The 20,764-nt window shown below is 48.4% G+C and overlaps 1 protein-coding gene across 4 annotated transcripts; it reads right to left on the bottom strand.

Annotated features, from left to right (window-relative positions):
- Positions 1 to 411: 411 nt before the first annotated feature.
- On the bottom strand, positions 412 to 15,223 carry TEDC2 (tubulin epsilon and delta complex 2). 4 transcript variants are annotated; one of them, XR_004376351.2, is made up of 10 exons: positions 15,075 to 15,223; positions 13,992 to 14,047; positions 12,518 to 13,178; positions 11,538 to 11,591; positions 9,533 to 9,617; positions 9,022 to 9,130; positions 8,667 to 8,768; positions 5,786 to 6,000; positions 1,324 to 1,543; positions 412 to 1,235 (listed from the first exon to the last, which is right to left on the bottom strand). XR_004376351.2 is itself a non-coding variant. In XM_075069367.1 (9 exons), the coding sequence occupies exons 1-9, from the start codon at positions 15,206 to 15,208 to the stop codon at positions 1,212 to 1,214; spliced, it is 1,440 nt and encodes a 479-aa protein (XP_074925468.1). In that variant the 5' UTR covers positions 15,209 to 15,223; the 3' UTR covers positions 412 to 1,211. The 4 variants fall into 4 exon arrangements, 2 of the variants coding, with proteins under 2 accessions (XP_074925468.1, XP_032655269.2); XM_075069367.1 differs by lacking the exon at positions 1,324 to 1,543; XM_032799378.2 differs by lacking the exon at positions 412 to 1,235 and having other exon boundaries at positions 1,262 to 1,543.
- Positions 15,224 to 20,764: the final 5,541 nt, after the last annotated feature.

Below are 20,764 nucleotides of genomic sequence, written 5' to 3'. Positions count from 1 at the left end.
CAAACCCTTCATTCCCAGCCCCACCCAAGAGCCCTGCCCCACTCTTCTCCAGCCCTGAGTCCCCTCCTACATCCCAAACCCCTCATCCCCAGCCCAGAGCCCTCACACTCCCCCCCCCAACCCTCTGCCCCAGCCCTGAGCCCCCTTCCACACTCCAAACCCCTGGGACTCACCCCCACCACATGAATATTGTTATGTGCATCAATATGAAGGTGATGTGTCACACATCACCTCCATATTGGTGCATGTAACAAAATTCATTCCACACATGGACATAAAAAATTATAGGGAAGACTGATCACAACCACTGGCAGTGCAGTTCTTGGCTGATGTTCCTCTCACTAACTCCAAAGTTGGTCCAGGAGCTCAGAACCCACGGGAGACAAAACACTATTCCCAAAGACTCAAATGTAACACACAAAATTCTGATCTTTAGTGAATTTTGACTACAGCAGCAATGGGTAAAAAGGCCTTAGGAAGGATGGATTCAACATACACATTTTACCCAAAGTTTCTCAATGTTGGAGAAGACACTTCAGTCAGTCACTCTCTTAAGACTGAAAACACCCTACAGCAAACAGATTATGTTCTGTTATGATGTGCCCTAAACTAACAAGAGCTGGTGACCATCTGAGAAGCGATGATAGTGCTACAATGTCCACGGTGGCTCCTTTCATCCAATTAGATCACAAAGCGCTTACAACCAGAGACATGACACCCTTTGCTAGAGTGTTACTGTTAATCAGTGTACAGCAGCACCACCCAGTTTAGAGACAGGAAGGAAAGAATATCATACAATTCAAAATACAAGGGGAAGCTAGGGAGGTAGAATGCAATTACCCATGTTGGAATTTGGCCAGGACACCAGGGTCAAAACTACTACTCTTATGACAAGTGCCATAGGACTAGACCAGACACTGGGTTGGTCTCTGAAAGACAGCTCCTCCAGCACCACACAGTACTGGTTCAGTACTGAGAGGGAAGAGCACCACCTAGCAATCCATTCCAGCAGCACTACTTCCCGCAGCACCTGGGTTTTCCATGGACATATCCCATCTAAGCACCATGTGGCTCAGCCCTTCTTAGCTTGGTGGATCAGACAGGATCACAGTCGGAGGCGATCCAGGTAAAGGACTGCACTATTCATGGTAACCCGTTGGATGGTAAGCCCCAGGGTAGTGGTACTTCAAAGCCCTTGTCTTCAGAACCCCTCAGCTATCAGGTAGAGAAGATGACTGGATGATTTAAAAGAGAAATGGAGTTAGAAACCAGTGTGAAATTTAATTATTTTGTTTGACAAGCGGGCAGAGGGAAAAAAATTACTAGGAAAAGTTTATGTCTTGGCTCTCTCTCTGGGTGTGGGGATGGCCGGCAGGACAGCAGGCTGGATTCAAGGTCAGTCTGGCAGCTCATCATTCATCAGCACAGGGAACCGCTCGCCTCCTTCACAGAGTTGGGTGTAAACTGAGCGGTACAGATGAGATGGAGAATCATCATGAGGGAGCCTGGATTCCAGAATGGGGAGAAGCTCAGCTATCAAGACCTGGGTGGAAGCAGACACCACAGCAGCAGGTTGAAAGGCAGAACACATTTCTAGGGCCTCTAAGTCGTTGTATGAAGCAGCAAAAGCTAGTCAGGGCATTATGAGTAATAATATCCAAATTCAGAGGGGTAGCCGTGTTAGTCTGGATCTGTAAAAGCAGCAAAGAATCCTGTAGCACCTTACAGACAAACAGACGTTTTGGAGCATGAGCTTTCGTGGGTGAAAGCATCTGACGAAGTGGGTATTCACCCACGAAAGCTCATGCTCCAAGACGTCTGTTAGTCTATAAGGTGCCACAGGATTCTCTGCTGCTTTTACAATATCCAAACTGCTGAAGGATGGATTTCTTTCGTCAGCTTTAACTATCAAAGTGTCTATGCTCTGCTCATTGGGGATGCACCACAGAGTAACCCACAGTTGCCCTACGTCTCACACACCTTGTAGGGCAGCATGGTACAAATACTACTACTTATCCTTCACCACAACTGGCTACACAGGGGGAGACGTAGCTCAGTGGTTTAAGCACTGGCCTGCTAAACCTCGGTTTGTGAGCTCAATCCTTGAGGGGGCCATTTAGGGAACTGGGGTAAAAATCTGTCTGGGGATTAGTCCTGCTTTGAGCAGGGGGTTGGACTAGATGAGCTCCTGAGGTCCCTTCCAACCGTAATATCTATGATTCTTTACCACTCCCATACAATCGCCTTCTCCTGGATTCTAGCTCCAGAGCTGTCTGACTCTACACAAGCCACTTACCCTCTGTGTCTCAGCCTCCATCCATTACAGTGAGAATGTCTGAGCCTCTGGAAAGAGCTTTGAAATCCACCCATGTACAAAGCTATGTAAATGGCAGGTCTAAAGTATGTGAGGGAGGGCTAAAACAACAGCTGCATTCACCTCTCCCAAAGGAGGTGACAGAAACCCCTTACCACTAGACTAGTTCACATATCCAAGACTAGGAAACAGTCCTGCCTCACTAGGCAGAAGGGCAACGTGACCCAACAGGATTCTTTAATTTCTATAGTTCTGGCATTCCCACCACCTAGGCCCCAGCAGCAAATGGTTAGGCCTAGGCCACAGACGTATGGGCACTGGCGAATTGGAAAGAGACAGTTTATGTTGCACTCATTTGACTCTCCCTCTGCGAAGTATTTTACCTATCTCTGGACTCCCAGAACTCAGCCTACACAAAACATCTACCTATTTAGGGGGCAGTCACCTGCATAGGCATGGGAACAAGAGGTGCAGCAGATAAAGCAGCATCTGGAGGTTTCACGATGAAAAGTTTGCTGGTGCTGTCAGAATGAAGCTAGCATTATCATGCAATTCTTTAGAATCCCGGAGCTGTGCTGCATCCATGTGGTGTAAGTGGGAGTCACACTTTTTCGCACTGCTTTTGAATACACACGGTTTACAGTTTCATTAGCTGGCTTTCAGCATCCCTACTATAACAAGTGTTCCAGCCCCAGTGGTCACCCTGGTATCTAGGCAGGAGGTTTCAACCACCTTTCTATTAGGGGCACTGGGACAGGCCATAAACAGAGGCCTGACATTAGGTGACATTAAAGACAGGACTTAATTGCAGGAAGGTCTATTGTGTGACAGCAGATGCAGAGGAATTTGCCAACAGCCAGGGGATGCAGTGAGAGACAGGCAGTTAGATAACAGTAAGGGCATGTCTACACTTGCCATTTAAATCAGAAAAAGTCCCTTTTTTTTGTGCAAAACCCGTCTACACTTGCCCGTGACTTTTTGCGGTGAAACTCAGAAGTTTCGCTACAAAAAGAAAACCACCTCCATGAGAGGCGAACAGTTCTTACCGGTGATGCTTTTGCGATGATGTGCCAGTGAAGACACCTTCTTCCTGTTTATAGAACTTTCAGCCTCTGCAGGATATCCCACAGTGCCTAGGTGACCACTCTGGCCAGCAGCTCTGCTGCTCTGACGCCAGGTAAACAGACATCCAGCGCTCCCCATGTAAAGCCCGGGGAACTCAAACTCCCCTTCCTGTTTTCTTGGCAAGTACCCACTTATTATCTGGCCAGGTGACAATGCCTGCTCCACGGAGCAAACGATCTCCTGCTTGGAGCAATGCTGAGCTACAGAAGCTGATCAGTGTTTGGGAGACAGCTGCACTGTGGGATAGCTGCCCTCACTGTGCTGTTCTCATCTGTGATGGAAGTGCTGCAAATGTAAACACTCTCCGCAGCCTGTGGAAGTGAGTACACAAACCAGAGCTCTTCTTCCACCAATTCACTATCATTGTTAACAGGGGCGGCTCCAGGCACCAGCATGCAAAGTGCATGCCTGGGGCGGCAAGCCACGGGGGGCGCTCTGCTGGTCGCCGCAAGGGTGGCAGGCAGGTTGCCTTTGGTGGCAAGCCTGCAGAGGGTCCGCTGGTCCTGTGGCTTCGGCGAACTTCCTCCAGGTGGGCCACCGAATCCGCGGGACCGGGGACCTCCTGCAGGCAAGCTGCCGAAGGCAGCCTGTCTGCCGCGCTTGGGGCAGCAAAATACCTAGAGCTGCCCCTGACTGTTGAAACTGACAGCGCAAAAACTCTGCAAGTGTAGACATATCCTAACTCTCCCTTTGCTCATGAAGGTTTCCTGCTCTCCTACCGTTTCTTTTCCAACATGTCCCTCACTCAGCTCAGGTGACTGGCATGTCAAAGTGCAGCAGTAGGATGGCACAGGGGATGCCTTAACGGCTAAACCCTCATACTTCACCTCTGGTTGGAGGGCTCTTAGCTCATTCTGGAGGTTCTAAGTGAGAGTTCAGTCCTGGGGAATGGAGTCTGTATGGCTAAACCACTGCAAATAATTCAGCACAATGGGCAATCCTTTGTGCCGCAGGCACCCAGCTCTGAGCTGGTGTGGAGACTGATCTCTCTTCTCATTCTTATTGGTGGACCAGCAAGGTCAAGGTCAATAGCAGGGCAGCCTGAGACTGAAGGAACGTGAATATAGTGCTCCTCTCCGGCCCCACAGGAGGGGCTAGACTGCTGATGGGGAAGATCACAATGCAGGTGCACAACTTAGGCAATGGTCCCCAACGGAGTCTCTAGCTATTAATGTGACATAAAGAATAGACGAGGATGATGTTCTCCCTACAACAGCAGTATTAAGGGGCGGGTAACCAACACCCCTCTCCCGCAACAAATTAAAAAAGAACAAAGTCTAATAAACATGGTCTAGTTCCTGCAATGTTGGTCCAGCCATGTTGGTCCCAGGATATTAGCGAGACAAGTGGGAGAGGTAACATCTTTTATTGGACCAGCTTCTACTGGTGAGAGAGAGAAGGTTTTGAACTTACACTGAGCTCTTCTTCAGGCCTGGGAAAGGTACAGTAGCAGGTACAGTAACACGAGGTGGAACAGATTGTTTAGCACAAGTAGTTAATAACTGGAGAGGTGTTAACAGGACATTGCCTTGAATGGTCCCTTTAAATGCACGTTAACTACTCATGCTAACCATCTGTTCCACCTTGTAACTTGGCTGTGACTGTCTGAGTACATTTCCCAGCCGTGACTAAGAGCTCTGTGCAAACCCAAAAGCATGTGTCTCTCACCAACAGAAGCTGGTCCAATAATTGCCTCATCCACCTCCGCTCTCTAATGCTCTAATTCAATCAAAAGTTATGGCCTGGGTTATGCAGGAGCTAACTGGATGATCACAAGGGTCCCTTTTGGCCTTAACAAGGGATGCATCTTTGAAATGAATCAGAGCATGACAGGACAGGACATGGACATGGACATGCTGACCAAACCCCATGGCTTGGGAACTAGCTGCTGCGAGAACTAACTGTGCTGCTGCTGTTCCCCTCCTCCCCCATAAATAAATAAATAAAATAAATAATTGGAGATATACCTATCTCCTAGAACTGAAAGGGACCTCAAAAAGTCATTGAGTCCTGCCCCCAGCCTTCACTAGCAGAATGAAGTACTGATTTTTGCCCCAGATCCCTAAGTTGCCCCCTCAAGGATTCAACTAACAACCCTGGATTTAGCAGGCCAATACTCAAACCACTGAGTTATCCTTCTCCCTGGGAGGGATAGCTCAGTGGTTTGAGCATTGGCCTGCTAAACCCAGGGTTGTGAGCTCAATCCTTGAGCAGGCCATTTAGGGATCTGGGGCAAAAATTGGTCCTGCTAGTGAAGGCGGGGGACTGGACTCAATGACCTTTCAAGGTCCTTTTCAGTTTTATGAAATAGATATATCTCACCATGTATTTCTGCTGTTGAGTTACCTTCTGTATGTCAATTTGCTGGCGCAGCATCAGCACCTGCAGTTTCAAGGCAGCCATGTCCCTCAGCTCCTGGAAGCTGGAGTAAAAAAGGAGACGTGTTGCCAGGACACCCATGTCTCCACATCTTCGTCCTCTGAGTGGAGCACAATCTGCAGGGGAGGTCCCTGCACAGTGAGTACAGTCTGCCGGGTGTACCACCACCTGGGACTCTGCAGCTATTGGGGTGGGAGGGTACAAATAAAATCAGTAAGTGGCATTTGATCTTCCAGAATTTTGGATGAATTTAGTGTTCATAAAAATAAAAAACGATGGACTAGTAGTTATATATAGAACCAGGCACAGGCCAAGCTTCTGCTACACAAGGTGGTCAGTGCACCTCCCTCCCGACTTGCAACCTCCCTTATTAGTCCAGTCCCAGGTCCTTTCTAAACAGAGACTGATGAAGATTGTGACAAATTGCTGCAATGGCTTCAATTGAGACCAAAGATTTAAATCCTTGTCTCCACTAATGATAGATAAGGATACAATGATGTCACAGGTGGTCACCACTGTCATGGAATCCGTGAATTTTGCAATGTATTTCAATTTGACCATGAAGACAGCGAACACTTTTTGCATAAACAGGAAACGATCATGGCTTTAAAATTATTGGCAGTGTCAGCAGCAGTGAAGGAGTCAAAGTGGCTGGAGCAGATGAACCCTTGAATAGTAAACAGGACAACAGCAACAAAATAAGAGTAAAATGGCAAAACTAAGCTATGAGCAGTGAAATTCATGAAATGTTTTGGGGTAAGTGGAGAAAAATTATTTTACACATCATCTTGATTTTACCAGAAACACTAGTTGTGACAAGCATCTAGAAAGTGCAACACAAGCATAAATGAGAGGCATTAGAAGTGGAGGAAAACAGAAAACAAAACTTAAGAAAACAGTTACAGAGCTGTTAAAATTAACAGAAACCTTTTCCTTACCCTTGACAATCCAACACTTGGAAGGCTTTTAGTATTCAACCTGCTCTAGTGCAGACCAGTTTTTAAAAGTTTTACTTACTCAAGGTTTTTGACTATCACATTCAAGAATTAAAAGAAAAGTTGCAAGCCTTTGAGGGGATCAGCATTGTAGCAGATGAAACTACTGATGCTGAAGACAGATATGGGCTTATTATTTTTGCTCTCCCCTTCCCAACCAGCAGTGGCAATGCAGATACTTCAGCTGAAGGTGAACACAACAAGTTAGAAGGTTCTTTGGTGAACTGTGAGGTTTTGGAAGCAGTTATTTTAAAATAGCAAGCTAGGCAATAAGGGAAACTGTTGAGAAATTCCCAATATCGTTTGATCGCAGCACTGCAGTTGTGACAGATAATGCCAAAAACATGGGGAAAGCTTGAGGTCAAGGCTTGAAACCTTTGTTTTTAAATGCTGTACACCTGACATGCATGGAAACATTTGCTTAACCTTTTGGCAAACTGTGAAGGAAAATATTTTTAAAAGTAAATGAAATAAACCTGCTTGCCCTGCATGGAAAGCTTGCTTTCACATGTTTTTAATGGAATAAGGGAAAAGTCTTCGCATCTCACCAGCCCCAATCATAACCAGATGGAACAGCTGGTTAAAAGCAGGTCTTTATAACCTTGCACATGCTGAGGATTACGTTTCATGGGATGTGGTTTTTGTTTTGTTTCTTACACAAAGGAGACTGGTCAGAGAAGTTCAGGTTGAAGAGATTGTTGATCTCTGCCAATCTGCAGCAGTTATTGAAGAATTGGAGGCTCTTAAGAAGTCTGCATCCGAAATCATGAATACTTTCATGGTTTATGAAGGGCCCACAGTTCGTGCTCATCAAGTGAAAAATGGCATGTGCAACCTTGCGCTGGAGGCCAAGAGCTGCACTGAAACGTGCCAACATCCAGCAACAAAACCTGCACTTTTAGAAAAGTCAAAAAAATTAAGTTGTACACGGAAACTGTCTCAATCTCCCACTTTTGCCAACCCACTGACACTTCTTGCAGGGCATGCCATGTATTTCAGCCAAATCAGCAAAACACCGAAACATTTTTCAGGCCACAACATTTGAAAATATCTTACCGTATGAAGACAATATTCCAGCTCAGAGAGTGTATTGGACTTACTGGGAAGCATTTCAAGAACTGAGCAGTGATGACATTTTACAGGTCTGGAAAAGCATGAAACCCTGGTTTCCAGTTCTTGCAGTGGTTACCCTGTGATGCTTAACAGCACCAGTCAACAGTGTGGACACAGAAAGATCATTCTCATCTTTAATAATGTGCTCAGGGATGAGAGATGTTGCATCAAAAGCGACACAATCAATATATAACTTGGACGAAAATCACAGCTGGGTGTAAATGGAAATTAACCAAAAAGGACCACAAAGTTATTTTGTTATAAAATCAAACACTTTCCTGTTATGGTTGTTTGAAAAAAGTATTGTACAAAAATTAAAAATTCTAAAATAGCTTACTTTTGCAAATAAAATACTATATTGCATTAAACTGTTTAGCAGAAACATTGCACTGTTTGAATTCATAAATGCATATTTATATTCACATTCCCTTATTACACAGTTATTTTGTTGCTGTGACCATAGCATGAATTTTTATTTTATTTTATTTTTTTTTACGGTGACTGTGCTGTAAATTATGCATAATTTTACTGTGGCAAAATCATATCCATAATACTAGACTAGTCTCTTTAACCCACCAGTAACATTAACACACCCTGTCCATCAGTTCCTCCTCTCTCAGAGGCATCTTTGACATTTTATCTAATAACTTGGGTCTCAAGCTAATCACAAGCATCACACTATTGCTCAAACAGGGCAAGCTGCTTAAACTCTTGACCATTACAGCAGATATTGGCCTCACCTACTTGCAGCAGCTGTAGCTTGTGCAGACACTGGGATGCTGTGTCTTGCAGGCCTTCCAGGGTCAGGAGACATTCATACTCTCTCTTCCATGTTGGGTGGCCTGGAAGAGAAGCGGAGGGGAAAACTAGCAGGCCCGGAGGTATGAAGTTACACAGAACCATCGCTATTCAGTAATTCAGTTACATCCCAACCCCACACCAGCAAGTGAAAGGTAACATATCTGACTACTCCAAAGCAGGGAAGGGGACTATCCCCTGCCCCCTCCATTGCTCTGGTCTCCTTAAGCCACAAACAGCTGGCAAGACACAGGCAGGTGGGGAAATAATTTCAGCTGCCATTAGTGCATTTCTTACCTGTGGTCTCAGCTTCCATGTACTGGCTCAGGAGAGAATGTGCATCACGAAGGACCATCACCTCCTCTTCTATCTCTGCAGGACTAAAGGCTGGTGCAGAGGAACAAAACTTATAGCAGCTTAAGGAGCATTTCCTTTAGAACCAGGTGTGAGCATGGCAAACCCCTTCCTTCAGTCACCACCCTCACGCCCAGAGCGGAGTTCTTTGGGATTCCAGGAGAGATGTAAAGGGCAAGCAGCACACATGATGACAGAGCACAGGATGGAGATGGTGGGGGAGAGAAAGGACGTCTAAACGTGTTGTTTACTGATGACTCAGTTCGTCTGCATTAAAATACTCAAGTTTCTGCAAACAGTGAAGATCTGCAGTGGGAATGGAACTCTTTTTGTCACAGGCACAGCTCCTGGGAGACAGGGTACCTCTCCGATGGTTTGAAGAGGATGCCCATCAAGCTGCACCATGTGGCTGCATACCATCATCTAAAGGGGCAGGAGAGGTAAAAAAGGATACGGTCGCCTGCATTCTCTCTAGAAAGCAACTCCTTGCAGCAGCTGTGGCTGAGCTGTTTTGGCACAGATGACACTTCTCCCACAGTCTGAAAATTCAAGACAAGCAGGGGGAGGGGGGAGGATCACACACACACAGGCAACATCTTCCTGCACCCGGCATAATATTCCCCAGAGAACCCTTATGATTTCTATCAGCTTCTTCTTAGATGAAAGATTTCCCAGGTTTCTCTAATTCAGCATATGATGGCAGGACAGCATGTGTGGGAAGAGGTGTGACGGTGCCGCCTCTCCACTAGGGTGCTCCAGGCACATTATAATGGACATCAGCAAGGTAGGCAGACAGATCCCAGGAATCTTGTGTTCGAGGGGTCTCCTGGGAATACAGTGCCTTGTACAAAGAATGGAGGAGGAGAACTGACAGTGGGATATGTTCCACCTACACGAGGTCTCCATAATTCTGCACTGACCCAACCACCTACAAGAATATGGCCGCATGACACTAAGTATTTCAGCTACGCTCCAGAAACCTACTGCAGAAAATGAGGGACAGCAGCAGTATATTTAAAATAACTATCCAGTATGTGGCTGGCTGAACCATGGGCTAGTGGAGGGGTCAGCAACCTTTCAGAAGTGGTGTGCCAAGTCTTCATTTATTCACTCTAATTTAAGGTTTCGCGTGCCAGTAATACATTTTAACATTTTTAGAAGATCCTTTTCTATAAGTCTATAATATAGAACTAAACTATTGTTGTATGTAAAGTAAAAAAGGTTTTTAAAATGTTTAAGAAACTTCATTTAAAATTAAATAAAAATGTAGAACCCCCCGGACCGGTGGCCAGGACCTGGGCAGCGTGAGCGCCACTGAAAATCAGCTCGCGTGCCGCCTTCGGTACGCATGCCATAGGTTGCCTACCCCTGGGCTAGTGTGTCCCACTCCTAGATTAAGTTTTAGCTCTGTCAAGATGGATCATTTTAAAGCTGCACTTTCAGAGAAAAGTTGTAATGAGAATGGCAAGGTTAATGGAATAGGAAAAAATAGATATTACCCCGTTAGATGCATTTGCCCTGTAAGGGAACTTCGGGAACGTAGAGCTAAAGTGGTAGGTTATTTTCACTTTGCCATGTAAGTTCAAAGAAGCAGTAAAGAAACTAAAATTGCACAGAAAAATCAGGGAAATCTATGTACTTGGCTAAGAGATGACTAGCAGGTGACTTATTGATAATCTGCAAGCATTTGGAAGGTGCCAATTCCCAAGAAGGGGAGAAATTATTTGGGACACTACACACTTGCTAGGTGCAATGTTAGAAACAAACGTGTATCTGGCCCTGAATTCAGATTGGAAATTACAGGTTTCTAGCCCTCAGAAGAGGGAGGTTCTGGAAAAACCTAACTAGTTTTAAGATGGAGCTTGATAAATTCACAGATTCACATGACAGGTGGCCTGCAATAGCAGGGGACTGGGCTCGGTGACTCTTCCAGTCCTACTTATGCTGAGCATCAAGACAGACATCATCCCAATGGGTTCTACTAAACTGTGGAATGATCTCCCAAAGGAAATGGGTCAGAGCCCCATTGATTGGAAGTTGAAAATCAGACCAGGGGATGGTCTCTAACTTCTATGACAGAGTATATGCAAATACGTTTGCCCCACTGCAAAGTTATATACAGGCTAAAAACCATGACTTTCCTTGGAATTCTTCATATTTTTAAAATGTTGGGGTGAATTTCATAAGCTTTCGTGCCCTTGGAAGTGACAATGTACCCCCACTGGCAGGCTCCATGCAAGCTCCCATGCACAGCTCTGCCAAGGTCCCTCAAGTCTGATCTGCAGCAATCCCTGCTATTCCAATCTCAGGCTTTCCACACAGCTCTGCCAATGCCCCTCAAATGCTGCAGCATTTTTTAGGCTTCCTCTCCATCAGGCTGCAAAGCCCAGGCCCCTTCCTTTACACCTCCCTCGCCACCAGAAAAGAATCCCAAGTAGGACTGGTGGTCATAGCTTTACCTGGAGTTCCTGGAATAGGCTTTCCTATAGGGAAGCGGTAGCTTCAACAAAGACCTGCAAAGAAGAGAGAGTCTTCAGTAACGACTGCCAAAGAGCAGCGGAGCAGGATCAGGACACCGGACCCTGTTCCTAATCTTTTATGTGAAGATAGCGATGTCTACATTTGCAACAAATTTAGTGCTGGTGAAAAGCGCCAGCCTGACCACGCTGGAGACTGAATCCCCCATGCATTGAACAACTACAGCAACAGCCGGCCGAAGCATCCCCCAAGCTGCCCAATCAACCATCTCCAGCGAACCCTGAAGGAATAGGATCTGCACAGCTCAGAGTGACCACTGAGCAGCCTGAGAAGACTATCCATCACCATTACTCTGAGAAAGGGGGCTGGCCACTTGGAGCTGAGAGGCTCTGTGCATGTGTCCAAACCCCATGGTGATCCCATCCCATAAGCTGGAACACAGACTTGGAAGCAGGATCTACAAGCAGCTGCAGGGTGAAGGCTGCCCATGCTAAAGGGAGCTGCCACTGCATGTTGATGAGGGATGGACCCAGTGAAATCTCTCACTAACGAAATTGTATGGAGGGCCGATTGGGGGGAGTGGCCTGGCCCCCTTCCCCTATCTGCCCCCGCCTTACTTCTCGCCCCCTGTTGGCTGCCCCAGGAACTCACAACCCCATCATCCAGAGCATTGCGCTGGCGGCAGGGCGAGCGGAGGCTGCGGGGGAGGCGGAACAGCAGGGGAGGGGCCGGGGGCGAGCCTCCCGAGCCAGGAGTTCAGGGGCCGGGCAGGGGGTCTCGCAGACCGCATGCCGTAGTTTGCCCACCTCTAGTTCTGTGTCACTGGGGGCAGCAATGACACAGAACTAGGACCCAGTGAATGCTCGGAAAGATCAGCTCCTGTGGGGACGAGCTGAGAAGAGAAATGGAGTTTGAATACTGAACAAACTAAGATTCCTAGCGCCTGCTAATGAGAATGTACCCCTTTTCCTGGAGAGTGAATGTGCGGGCTGTGGTGCTCCCCACAGGGATATCTCCTGCTGTATGGCTCTGTGTCACTGGAGACTCTGATTGTCGTGGTTCCTTGGCATTCTCTGGATCGTCTCCCTGTAGGATGACAGCTACTGAGTTTTCGCCACTAGCAGAGCCTCCAAAGGAAGAAGAGCTCTGCTGCTGGTGCAGGGGAGAGCTGGGTGAGCCAGATGGTTTTGCAGCAGCACAGAACCCTTGCTGAACAACACTGGCAGCTGGCACAGTCTTCCTCATTTGTTGGAGGGCAGACCCTTTAGTCAAGCCCTTCCCAGCCACCTTTGGAGCCCTGGAACTGTGATTGGTTGGTGCTTTCGCAGGATCAGTCCTGTAGGGAGCTTTCAGCATATAGGCTGAGAGCTTTTTGGAAGAGGACGCCTTTTTGCACACAGATGTCACCTTGATGGTCTTAGGGACACTCTGTTTAGACAAGGGTGCTTGCTGCATTCTAACAGCACTGGTAGCAGGTTTCTTCTCTGCTCCCTTCTTTCCTTCTACAGCTCCTAGGGCCTCCAAAGGATTTCGCAGGGTGCTTTTCCGGACTCTTAATGCTCTCTCCAGGGCTCTGTTCAGCAGCTCCAGCTGCTCCAGTTCCTTGGGTGAAGGCTCACTCTCTACAAGAGCAGAATGTGTATCAGGAAGCCATACTGACCAAGCCCCTTTCTTCCCCATTCCTCACTACACTGGCTCACTCCTCTGGATTTCTCAGAGGAGATCATAGTCTATAAGTGATCCCCAACCTATCTTGTCTGGCAGGCGCCAGACAATGAGCCACTGAGGACCGTGGCCGACGGACGAGCATCTGCCAAAATGCCACCAAGAAGCAGCAACGTCAACAGGCATTGCTGCCGAAATGCCGCCGACAAGCAGCATCATCCAGAGATGTCGCTGCCGAAATGCCGCTGACTTTCGGCAGCATTTTGGCGGCGACATCTCTGGATGACACTGCTTTTCGGCAGCATTTTGGCGGATGCTTGTCCGCTGGACAGTATGCAGGTGCATATAGATGCCATGTCACCCGTGGGCACTGCGTTGGGGACCACTGGTCTATAACAAGGAAGCAGAGGGACTTTTCATTACACTCCTGCAGTCTCGGGTTGGCAAACTCCTGAAAGAGTCAGGATGGATGGCAACCGTGCAGAATGTGACATCTCTCCACAGTGACCAACCCTTCCACAAACAGGTGACATACACAGACGTCCCTTTCAGGCTTGCAGCTGTGGTGTCATGACCCGTAGCTGGATTCTGTTCTCAGTTACCCAGGTGTGAATCCAGATTAAACCCATGGAAGTCAAAAGAGGCACAGAAGAGAATCAGGGCTCTTGTTAGCAGGGAACATCAGAGGAATTCCCAAGAAGCAGATTAGATCATCACTGGCCAGACCAAGCACGAATACAACACAGAGATGGCAAGAAGAAAAGGTTTACCTTGGTCACTCTTTGGGCCATTCTCTGGCTTTGGACTCTCAGGAGTTTGCAGTTTCCTGAGGAGGGGGAAACAAACACAGAACACATGAAGGATGTGACTGTACTCTGACAGCCAGGGTTAACAATGATGTAAATTCCCCCTATCCTTAGAGCAGGGGCTGGCCAGCAGGAGAATTTCAGGGGACACTACACAGTCCACAGCACACACAACCCTTTAGTCAGTCCTCCCTTTTCTTCTGCAGGGAGGCACCGTTCACTGGACAGTATTGCATTGGTAGAGCTGGGGGTGAGAAAAGACATAGGACACAAACAGCAGGAGGCCCTTCAGGTCAGGACTGGGGAGGGAGATATTTGCTTAATGCTTCATTCAGGCCAGCAATACAGTGCAATCTCTTCACAAGCACAAAAAGCATATCCACGAAAAAAGAAAAGCACAGCTCCGGAGCAGGGGACTATTACCTGGTACTGTAGCAACTAAAAGGGTTTTATTATTGGCTGCATGATAAGCACAAGGCTGTGCCCCGTTCACAGGAAGTCAGAATGCTGGGAAATCACTAGTAGAATGCTGAGGATTTTTTTTTTTTTTAAAGCAGCTTGTGAAAGAATATGCACAAGAACAAAGGATTTTTTAGCACAAGTCCTGCACGCCCTTCAATGACCCAGGGCACCAAAATGGAACCCATTAAGGGAAGAAGGAAGTAGGTTTGTGCCCACTTTTTTTTTTTTTTCTTCTTATTTATGATGGACAAACAACCCCAACCCTTTATGACCTCCTCTAAGAATTTTTTTTCAGTTTATATTCTTATATTAGACATCAAGGTCTGCTCTGTTTTTCTAGAAGATTCTCTGGACAACCAGAAAGCTATTAGCATTATTAAATCAGAGACAGTATACCGGTGAAACACAATTCCTTACCACACAGAGTCTCGATGGCAGAGCTGGGAATAAAATCCAGCTCTCCCAACTCCTGCTCTTGAGTTTTTGCCACTAGGCTATGCTCCCTCCTTGCCTCTACAAGACATCGAGCAATGCAGGTATCTTTAGCAGCTTTCAGTCATCTTTTCCCACCCACTGATGACTCACCAGTCTCCAAGAAGGGCCCAGCACAGGGTTAGATTGTCCTCTAGCTTCTTCTTTTGCTCAGCACAGTCTTCCAGGGCCTGACTGAGAATGGAAACCAGCCTGGAAATGGAACCACAGTTAGGTTTTCCTTTCATTCTATCGCATTACAAATGCCATCGCCTCCTGCTTTGCATGCTGCCTTACCAGAAGGGCTAGATTTTAACTCATCTGCATCCATCCCAGATTAGGCACTTGGGGAAACCATGGACTGCCAGTCCTTCTGGGTGGATTGAAAACAATTACAAAACATTTTAACCATAACAACAGGGCTTTGCTCCTCTCCAAGGACCACATGAAGGTGAATTCAACTTCCCAGGCACTGTGTGATCTTTGGTACAACCAGGGGCGACTCTAGCTTTTTTGCCGCCCCAAGCACGGCAGGCAGGCAGCCTTCGGCGCCGCGCCTGTGGGAGGTCCCCAGTCCCATGGATTCAGTGGCTTGCCTGCAGGAGGTCCGCTGGTTCAGTGGCTTCAGCACACCCACTGCTGAATCTGCAGGACTGGGGACCTCCCGCAGGCAAGCCGCTGAAGGCTGCTTGACTGCTGCCCTCGCAGGGACCAGCAGGGCACCACCCATGGCTTGCCGCCCCAGGCATGCGCTTGGAGCGCTGGTACCTGGAGCCGCCGCTGGGTACATCAATGACTCTCTCAGGGCCACTGGAAGGATCAGGAATAAAACCCAGGAGTCCTGGCTTGCAACCCCTGCTATCACCATTAGGAACAAAGTGGCTTTTACCTATGGAAGTTTATTCCCAAATAAATCTGTTAGTCTTTAAGGTGCCACCAGACTCCCTGTTATTTTTACTAGGAACACTGCCTCTAAGGCTTCCTCAAGAAGCCCTTCTCCACCCCCTACACGTAGTTCCACTGAGCGAGGAATGGCTGCGCATCAGGCTCTACAAACATGCACTATTAGTTAATTCTTTGGGTACAAAGGACTCCACTCCAGCTGCACTGCCTCTCAGTAGAATCACAGCTTTCCTTTGTAAAAAGTCTCTAATCTTCAGAGGTGTGGAGAGGAGTCTGGAAATGTGACAGAGGGCAAAGAACCCCAAATTCCATATTTCTAAGCCAGTCGCATGATTTTGAAGCCTGGCTCATGGCATTTCAGCACTTGGGGACAGCAATACTGAGGGAGGGAGAGGGGAGAGCAAGGCTTTTGCTGTAAGCCTTCAAATGTGGGGGAGAAATGGGGGGCTTGCATCTCCCCTCAGGGACTTCCATAGGGATTAAAGATGGAAGACTACAGCTATAAGCAGAGGCGGCTCTTTCTCTCCCCCACATCCCCGCTTGGGTACACAGATCCCCAAGGCCTCCCCCTCGCCTGATGCAGCAAGAACTTCCCATCCCTATTCAGTCTACATCAGCCCAGCTCTGGAACACAATACACCCCATCCCCCACTTTCCCTTGGGAACCCCAGCTAGCCCCACCCCCATTATACTGCTCTCTTGGGGACCCCAGCCAGCTAACCCCCAGGACCCTGCCAGCCCCATTATACCGCTCCCTTGGGGACCCCAGCTAGCTAGCCCCCAGGACCCTGCCAGCCCCATTATACCGCTCCCTTGGGGACCCCAGCTAGCTAGCCCCAAGGACCCTGCCAGCCCCATTAACCGCTCCCTCTGGGAACCCCAGCTAGCTAGCCCCAGGACCCTGCCGCCCCATTATACCGCTCCATGGGAACCCCAGCTAGAGCCCTGCCGACGACCTGCCAGCCCATTTTAAACGCTCCTTGGGACCCAGCTAGCTAGCCCCGCGCAGGACCCTGCCAGCCCCTTATAACGCTCTTGGGGACCCAGCTAGCTAGCCCCCAGGACTTCTACCAGCCATTATATCGCTCCTTTGGGACCCCAGCTAGACTACCCCGCAGGACCCGCCAGCCCCATTATACCTCCCATTGGGGACCCCAGCTAGCTAAGCCCCGCTAGGGACCCTGCAGCCACCCTCGGTTACCTCTCCATTTGGGAGGACCTACAACTAGCTAGCCCTGCAGGGACCCTGCCAGCCCCTTCACCCCGCGAGGCTGCACACCGAGGCCCGGCCCTGCCCACAGCGCTAGGGAGGAGACGCAGCCCCGGGCCCGGGTCCAGGGTGCAAGGTGTGCAGGCACCGCACGCCCCTACCTGCGGCCTGGTCGGCCGGCACCATGCTGCGGGGCGGGGGCGGGGGCGGGACCCCTCCCGCTGCTTCCTGGCAACTGCCGCGCCGCAAGCTCCGCCCCCGCCGGGCCAGCCCCGCCTAGCGCAGGCCGGGCCGCAGCTCGCGCGCTGCCTCCACCGGCCGCAAGAGTTTGTGTCCCCTCGCCGGGGGGGGGGCGGTGCCAGATCAGCCAGGGCCGCGGGGAGCGAGGCGGGGCGGCCTGGCCCCCGGTGCAGAGTCATCGCCTAAGAGCGCGCTGCCACGTGGGATCCACACAAGGTCGTCTACATGGGGCACGTAGGGAGTGACTCTGAATTTACTGCACTACAGGTTAGGTTGATGTAAGCGTCTTGCGTTTTGGGCTTGTCACAGTACCGCCGGATCGGCGCACAGCGATCAATCAGCTGGGGTTTGATAAAATCGACAGCAGAGCGCTCGCCCATCCACTCCAGTTACTCCACCAGAACCAGACCCAAAAGCACGATGAGGGGAGAGCGTCCAGCTGTTGACTTACTGTGGTGAAGAACACAGGTAAGTAGATCTACGTACGTCGACTCACGTAGCTGAAGTTGTGTCACCTTAGGTCGACCATGAGGTAGTGTTAGGACAAGCCCCTAGTCATTAGTAGCTGCTTTAAGGCCTCTCCAACCCTACTATTAACTCCCTTGCCTGCCAAGTGTGTAGAGTCAATGTCAGTTCATGACTTAGGACTGGAAGGGACCTTGAGAGGTTCTCGAGTCGTCCCCTGCCTCATGGCAGGACAATACTGCCTAGACCATCCCTGATAGGACATTTATCTAACCTCTCTTAAATATCTCAGAGATGGATGATTCCACAACCTTCCCTAGGCAATTTTTCCAGTGTTAAACACCCTTGATTAGGAAACTTTTTCTTAACGTCAACCTAACCTCCCTTGCTGCAGTATAGCCCATTGCTTCTTGTTCTATCCTTAGAGCTAAGGTGAAAAGTTTTCTCCTTCTCCTTATGACCACCCTGTTAGATACCTGAAAACTGCTATCATGTCCCTCTCAGTCTTCTCTTTTCCAGACTAAACACCAATTCTTTCAGCCTTCCTTCAGAGGTCATTCTTCAAGACCTTTTATCATTCTTGTTGCTCTCTTCTCTGGACCCTCTCCAATTTCTCCACATCTTTCTTGAATGCGGTGCCCGAATTGGACACAATACTCAGTTGAGCTCTTAACAGTTGCAGAAGACGGGACGGAATGACTTCTCGTGTCTTGCTCAACAACACACTGTTAATGCATCCGATAATCAACGTTTGCTTTTTTCAACAGGCATTCCACACTGTTGATTCAATATTTTCGCTTGTGGTCCACTATAACCCTAGGACTTTTCTGCCGTTACTTCTTCCTAGACAGTTCTCTTCCCATTCTGAATGTGGACACTGATTGTCTTCCTACGTGGAGCACTTGCATCTTGTCTTTTATTGAACTTCAGTGTCGTTTCTTTGAGGACCATTTCTTAATTAGCCCTGTCCTCCAATAGCAGATTGCAATCCCTCCCAGTTTGGTATCATCTGCAAACTTAATAACTTGTGTGGGTGTATGCTAATGTCACTGCAGAACAGTGGTCCCTAACTGGGAGGTGGCAGAGAATGTTCAAAGGCTGCAGTGGGGCCCAGGTCAGGTCCACAGGGGCAGGAGGTAGCGCCCATCCAGCTCTGCTGCTGTCCCAGCTTCTTGCTCCAAGCCCACTCCCGCCGCAGCTCAGGTTCCCGGGTGGCGTGAAATTGAATGGCTACCGCCCAACTCCACTCCTGGCTGCAGCCCAGCTTTAGCCCTGGGCCCCGCATCTGCTCCAAACTGCTCTTCCCCTGGGAAGGTTTGGTGCAGACAGCTTCATTACAGGTTCAGCTAAGTGGGCGTGATGGAAAATTTGGTGTAGGACAGTGTGTTGTTTGCATCACTTTACTGGGTTCGGAGTGCCACAATACCCTGGGCCTACTCTGACGATACCATGGAAACAGGAGCACTCCTGGTGAGTCCATTGCACTGCTGACCCAGGGCCGTCTTAGGATTTATGGTGCCCTAGCAAGATTTAAACTGGTGCCCCCGTGCCTGTCTTGCTCATTAGCAACACAACATAACTTACAGTACTGGAAACTTGCCACGTGCATGTTATTTAAAACCAGTTAACTTTATTAGCACACTATAATACTGGGTACTTAGCACTACAGAAGTAGCCATAGAAAATTTTCTGATTTGAGCAGGAATGATGCAATATATTTTTTTTAATTTGTCAACATTTTATTGGAAATTTCTATGAAGAGGTATTGAAACAAGGATTAGTTTTTAATTAAAAGCAATCTTTCTGGCTTTTTTGGCTGCAAAATCAGTAATAATGTCATCGTATGACAAAGACAAAGTGATGTCTTGTTCGATTGCAAGAATAGCAAGACCAATCAAGTGTGCCTGACTCATGGCAGAGCGGAGATAGTTTTTAATGAGCTGTAGTTTTGAAAAACCTCCGTTCTCCTGATGCTACTGTTACAGGAATTGTTAGTAGAATATGAGTGGCAATGTACACATTAGGATATATGTCAAGAAGTTTGCTGGCATGAATAAACTGTACAATGTCCATCATTGATTTTGCATGTGGCAACAACTCAATTTTTCGTACAGTTCAAGTCCATTTAAATCAAAACGATCACCGTTCTTCAGGAGGCTCTTTAGGTCAGGGGTCCCCAGTGCAGTGCCCGCAGGTGTCCCGGTGCCCGCAGGGGCCTCTCAGCTCACCCACTTACTGGCCGGAGGATGAGCATCTGCCAAAATGCTGCCAAAATTCGGCATCATTTTGGCAGATGCTTGTCTGCTACCACGGTCCTTCATCTGGCGCCCGCCAGACGAAAAAGGTTGGGGACCACTGCTCTAGGCTCTTGCACTTTGTCGTTAGTTGTTCTTGTTTTCCTATTTCATTGAATTTAGTCCCGTCAGCCCGCTGCCAGCTGAGTGAATGGAACCCCAGGCCGACAGTGGGTTGAGTGGCTCAGCCGGGGTCTCAGCTGCCGGCATGCTCAGCTGCTGCCAGCCTGGGGTTCCTTGGGGGTCCCCAGGCCAGCAGTGGGTGCTGAGTGAGGCCGTGGCTGGGACCCTGGATGCCAATGGGGCAGCAGCTGGAACCCCAGAGCAGTGGCGGGCTGAGCCGCTCAGCTCGCCGCTGCGTGCCATCAAAAATCAGCTCGCGTGCCACCTTTGGCACGTGTGCCATAGATTGTCGACCCCTGCTGTATACATTAGTAAAGAGATGAGCATATTACAGGCGTTGGAGAGCTCTATTTAGCAGTAACAGGGCTATAGGAAAGTCAGTCAACATTTTTTGTTTCTCTGATGAAAACTGGTCCACTCTCTTCCCCATACCAAACTTGTCACAAATAATTGTCAACAACTTAATTTTCTTTTTTTGGCTAAGATATTGATTTTTTTAAAAAAAAATATTGAAATTGAATTCAGGATTGTTAGCAAGCATTTTTGGCAAACAAAGTTGTTAAATGACA

This window comes from Chelonoidis abingdonii, chromosome 9 (assembly GCF_003597395.2).
Source record: "Chelonoidis abingdonii isolate Lonesome George chromosome 9, CheloAbing_2.0, whole genome shotgun sequence".
In the NCBI taxonomy this organism is placed as follows: Eukaryota; Metazoa; Chordata; order Testudines; family Testudinidae; genus Chelonoidis; species Chelonoidis abingdonii.
Note: the sequence above shows the minus strand (reverse complement) of the source record. Positions and strands in the feature narration are given on the sequence as shown.

Excerpts from the sequence above, each read along its gene's own strand:
- TEDC2 (XM_032799378.2), bottom strand. The coding sequence starts at position 15,208 with ATGAAAGGAAAACCTAACTGTGGTTCCATTTCCAGGCTGGTTTCCATT. Across the intron at positions 13,179-13,991 it reads TGGCCCAAAGAGTGACCAAG|AGAGTGAGCCTTCACCCAAG; the intron begins GTAAACCTTTTC and ends CTGCTCTTGTAG. Across the intron at positions 9,131-9,532 it reads TAGAGAGAATGCAGGCGACC|TTTTGTTCCTCTGCACCAGC; the intron begins GTATCCTTTTTT and ends AGCTGCTATAAG.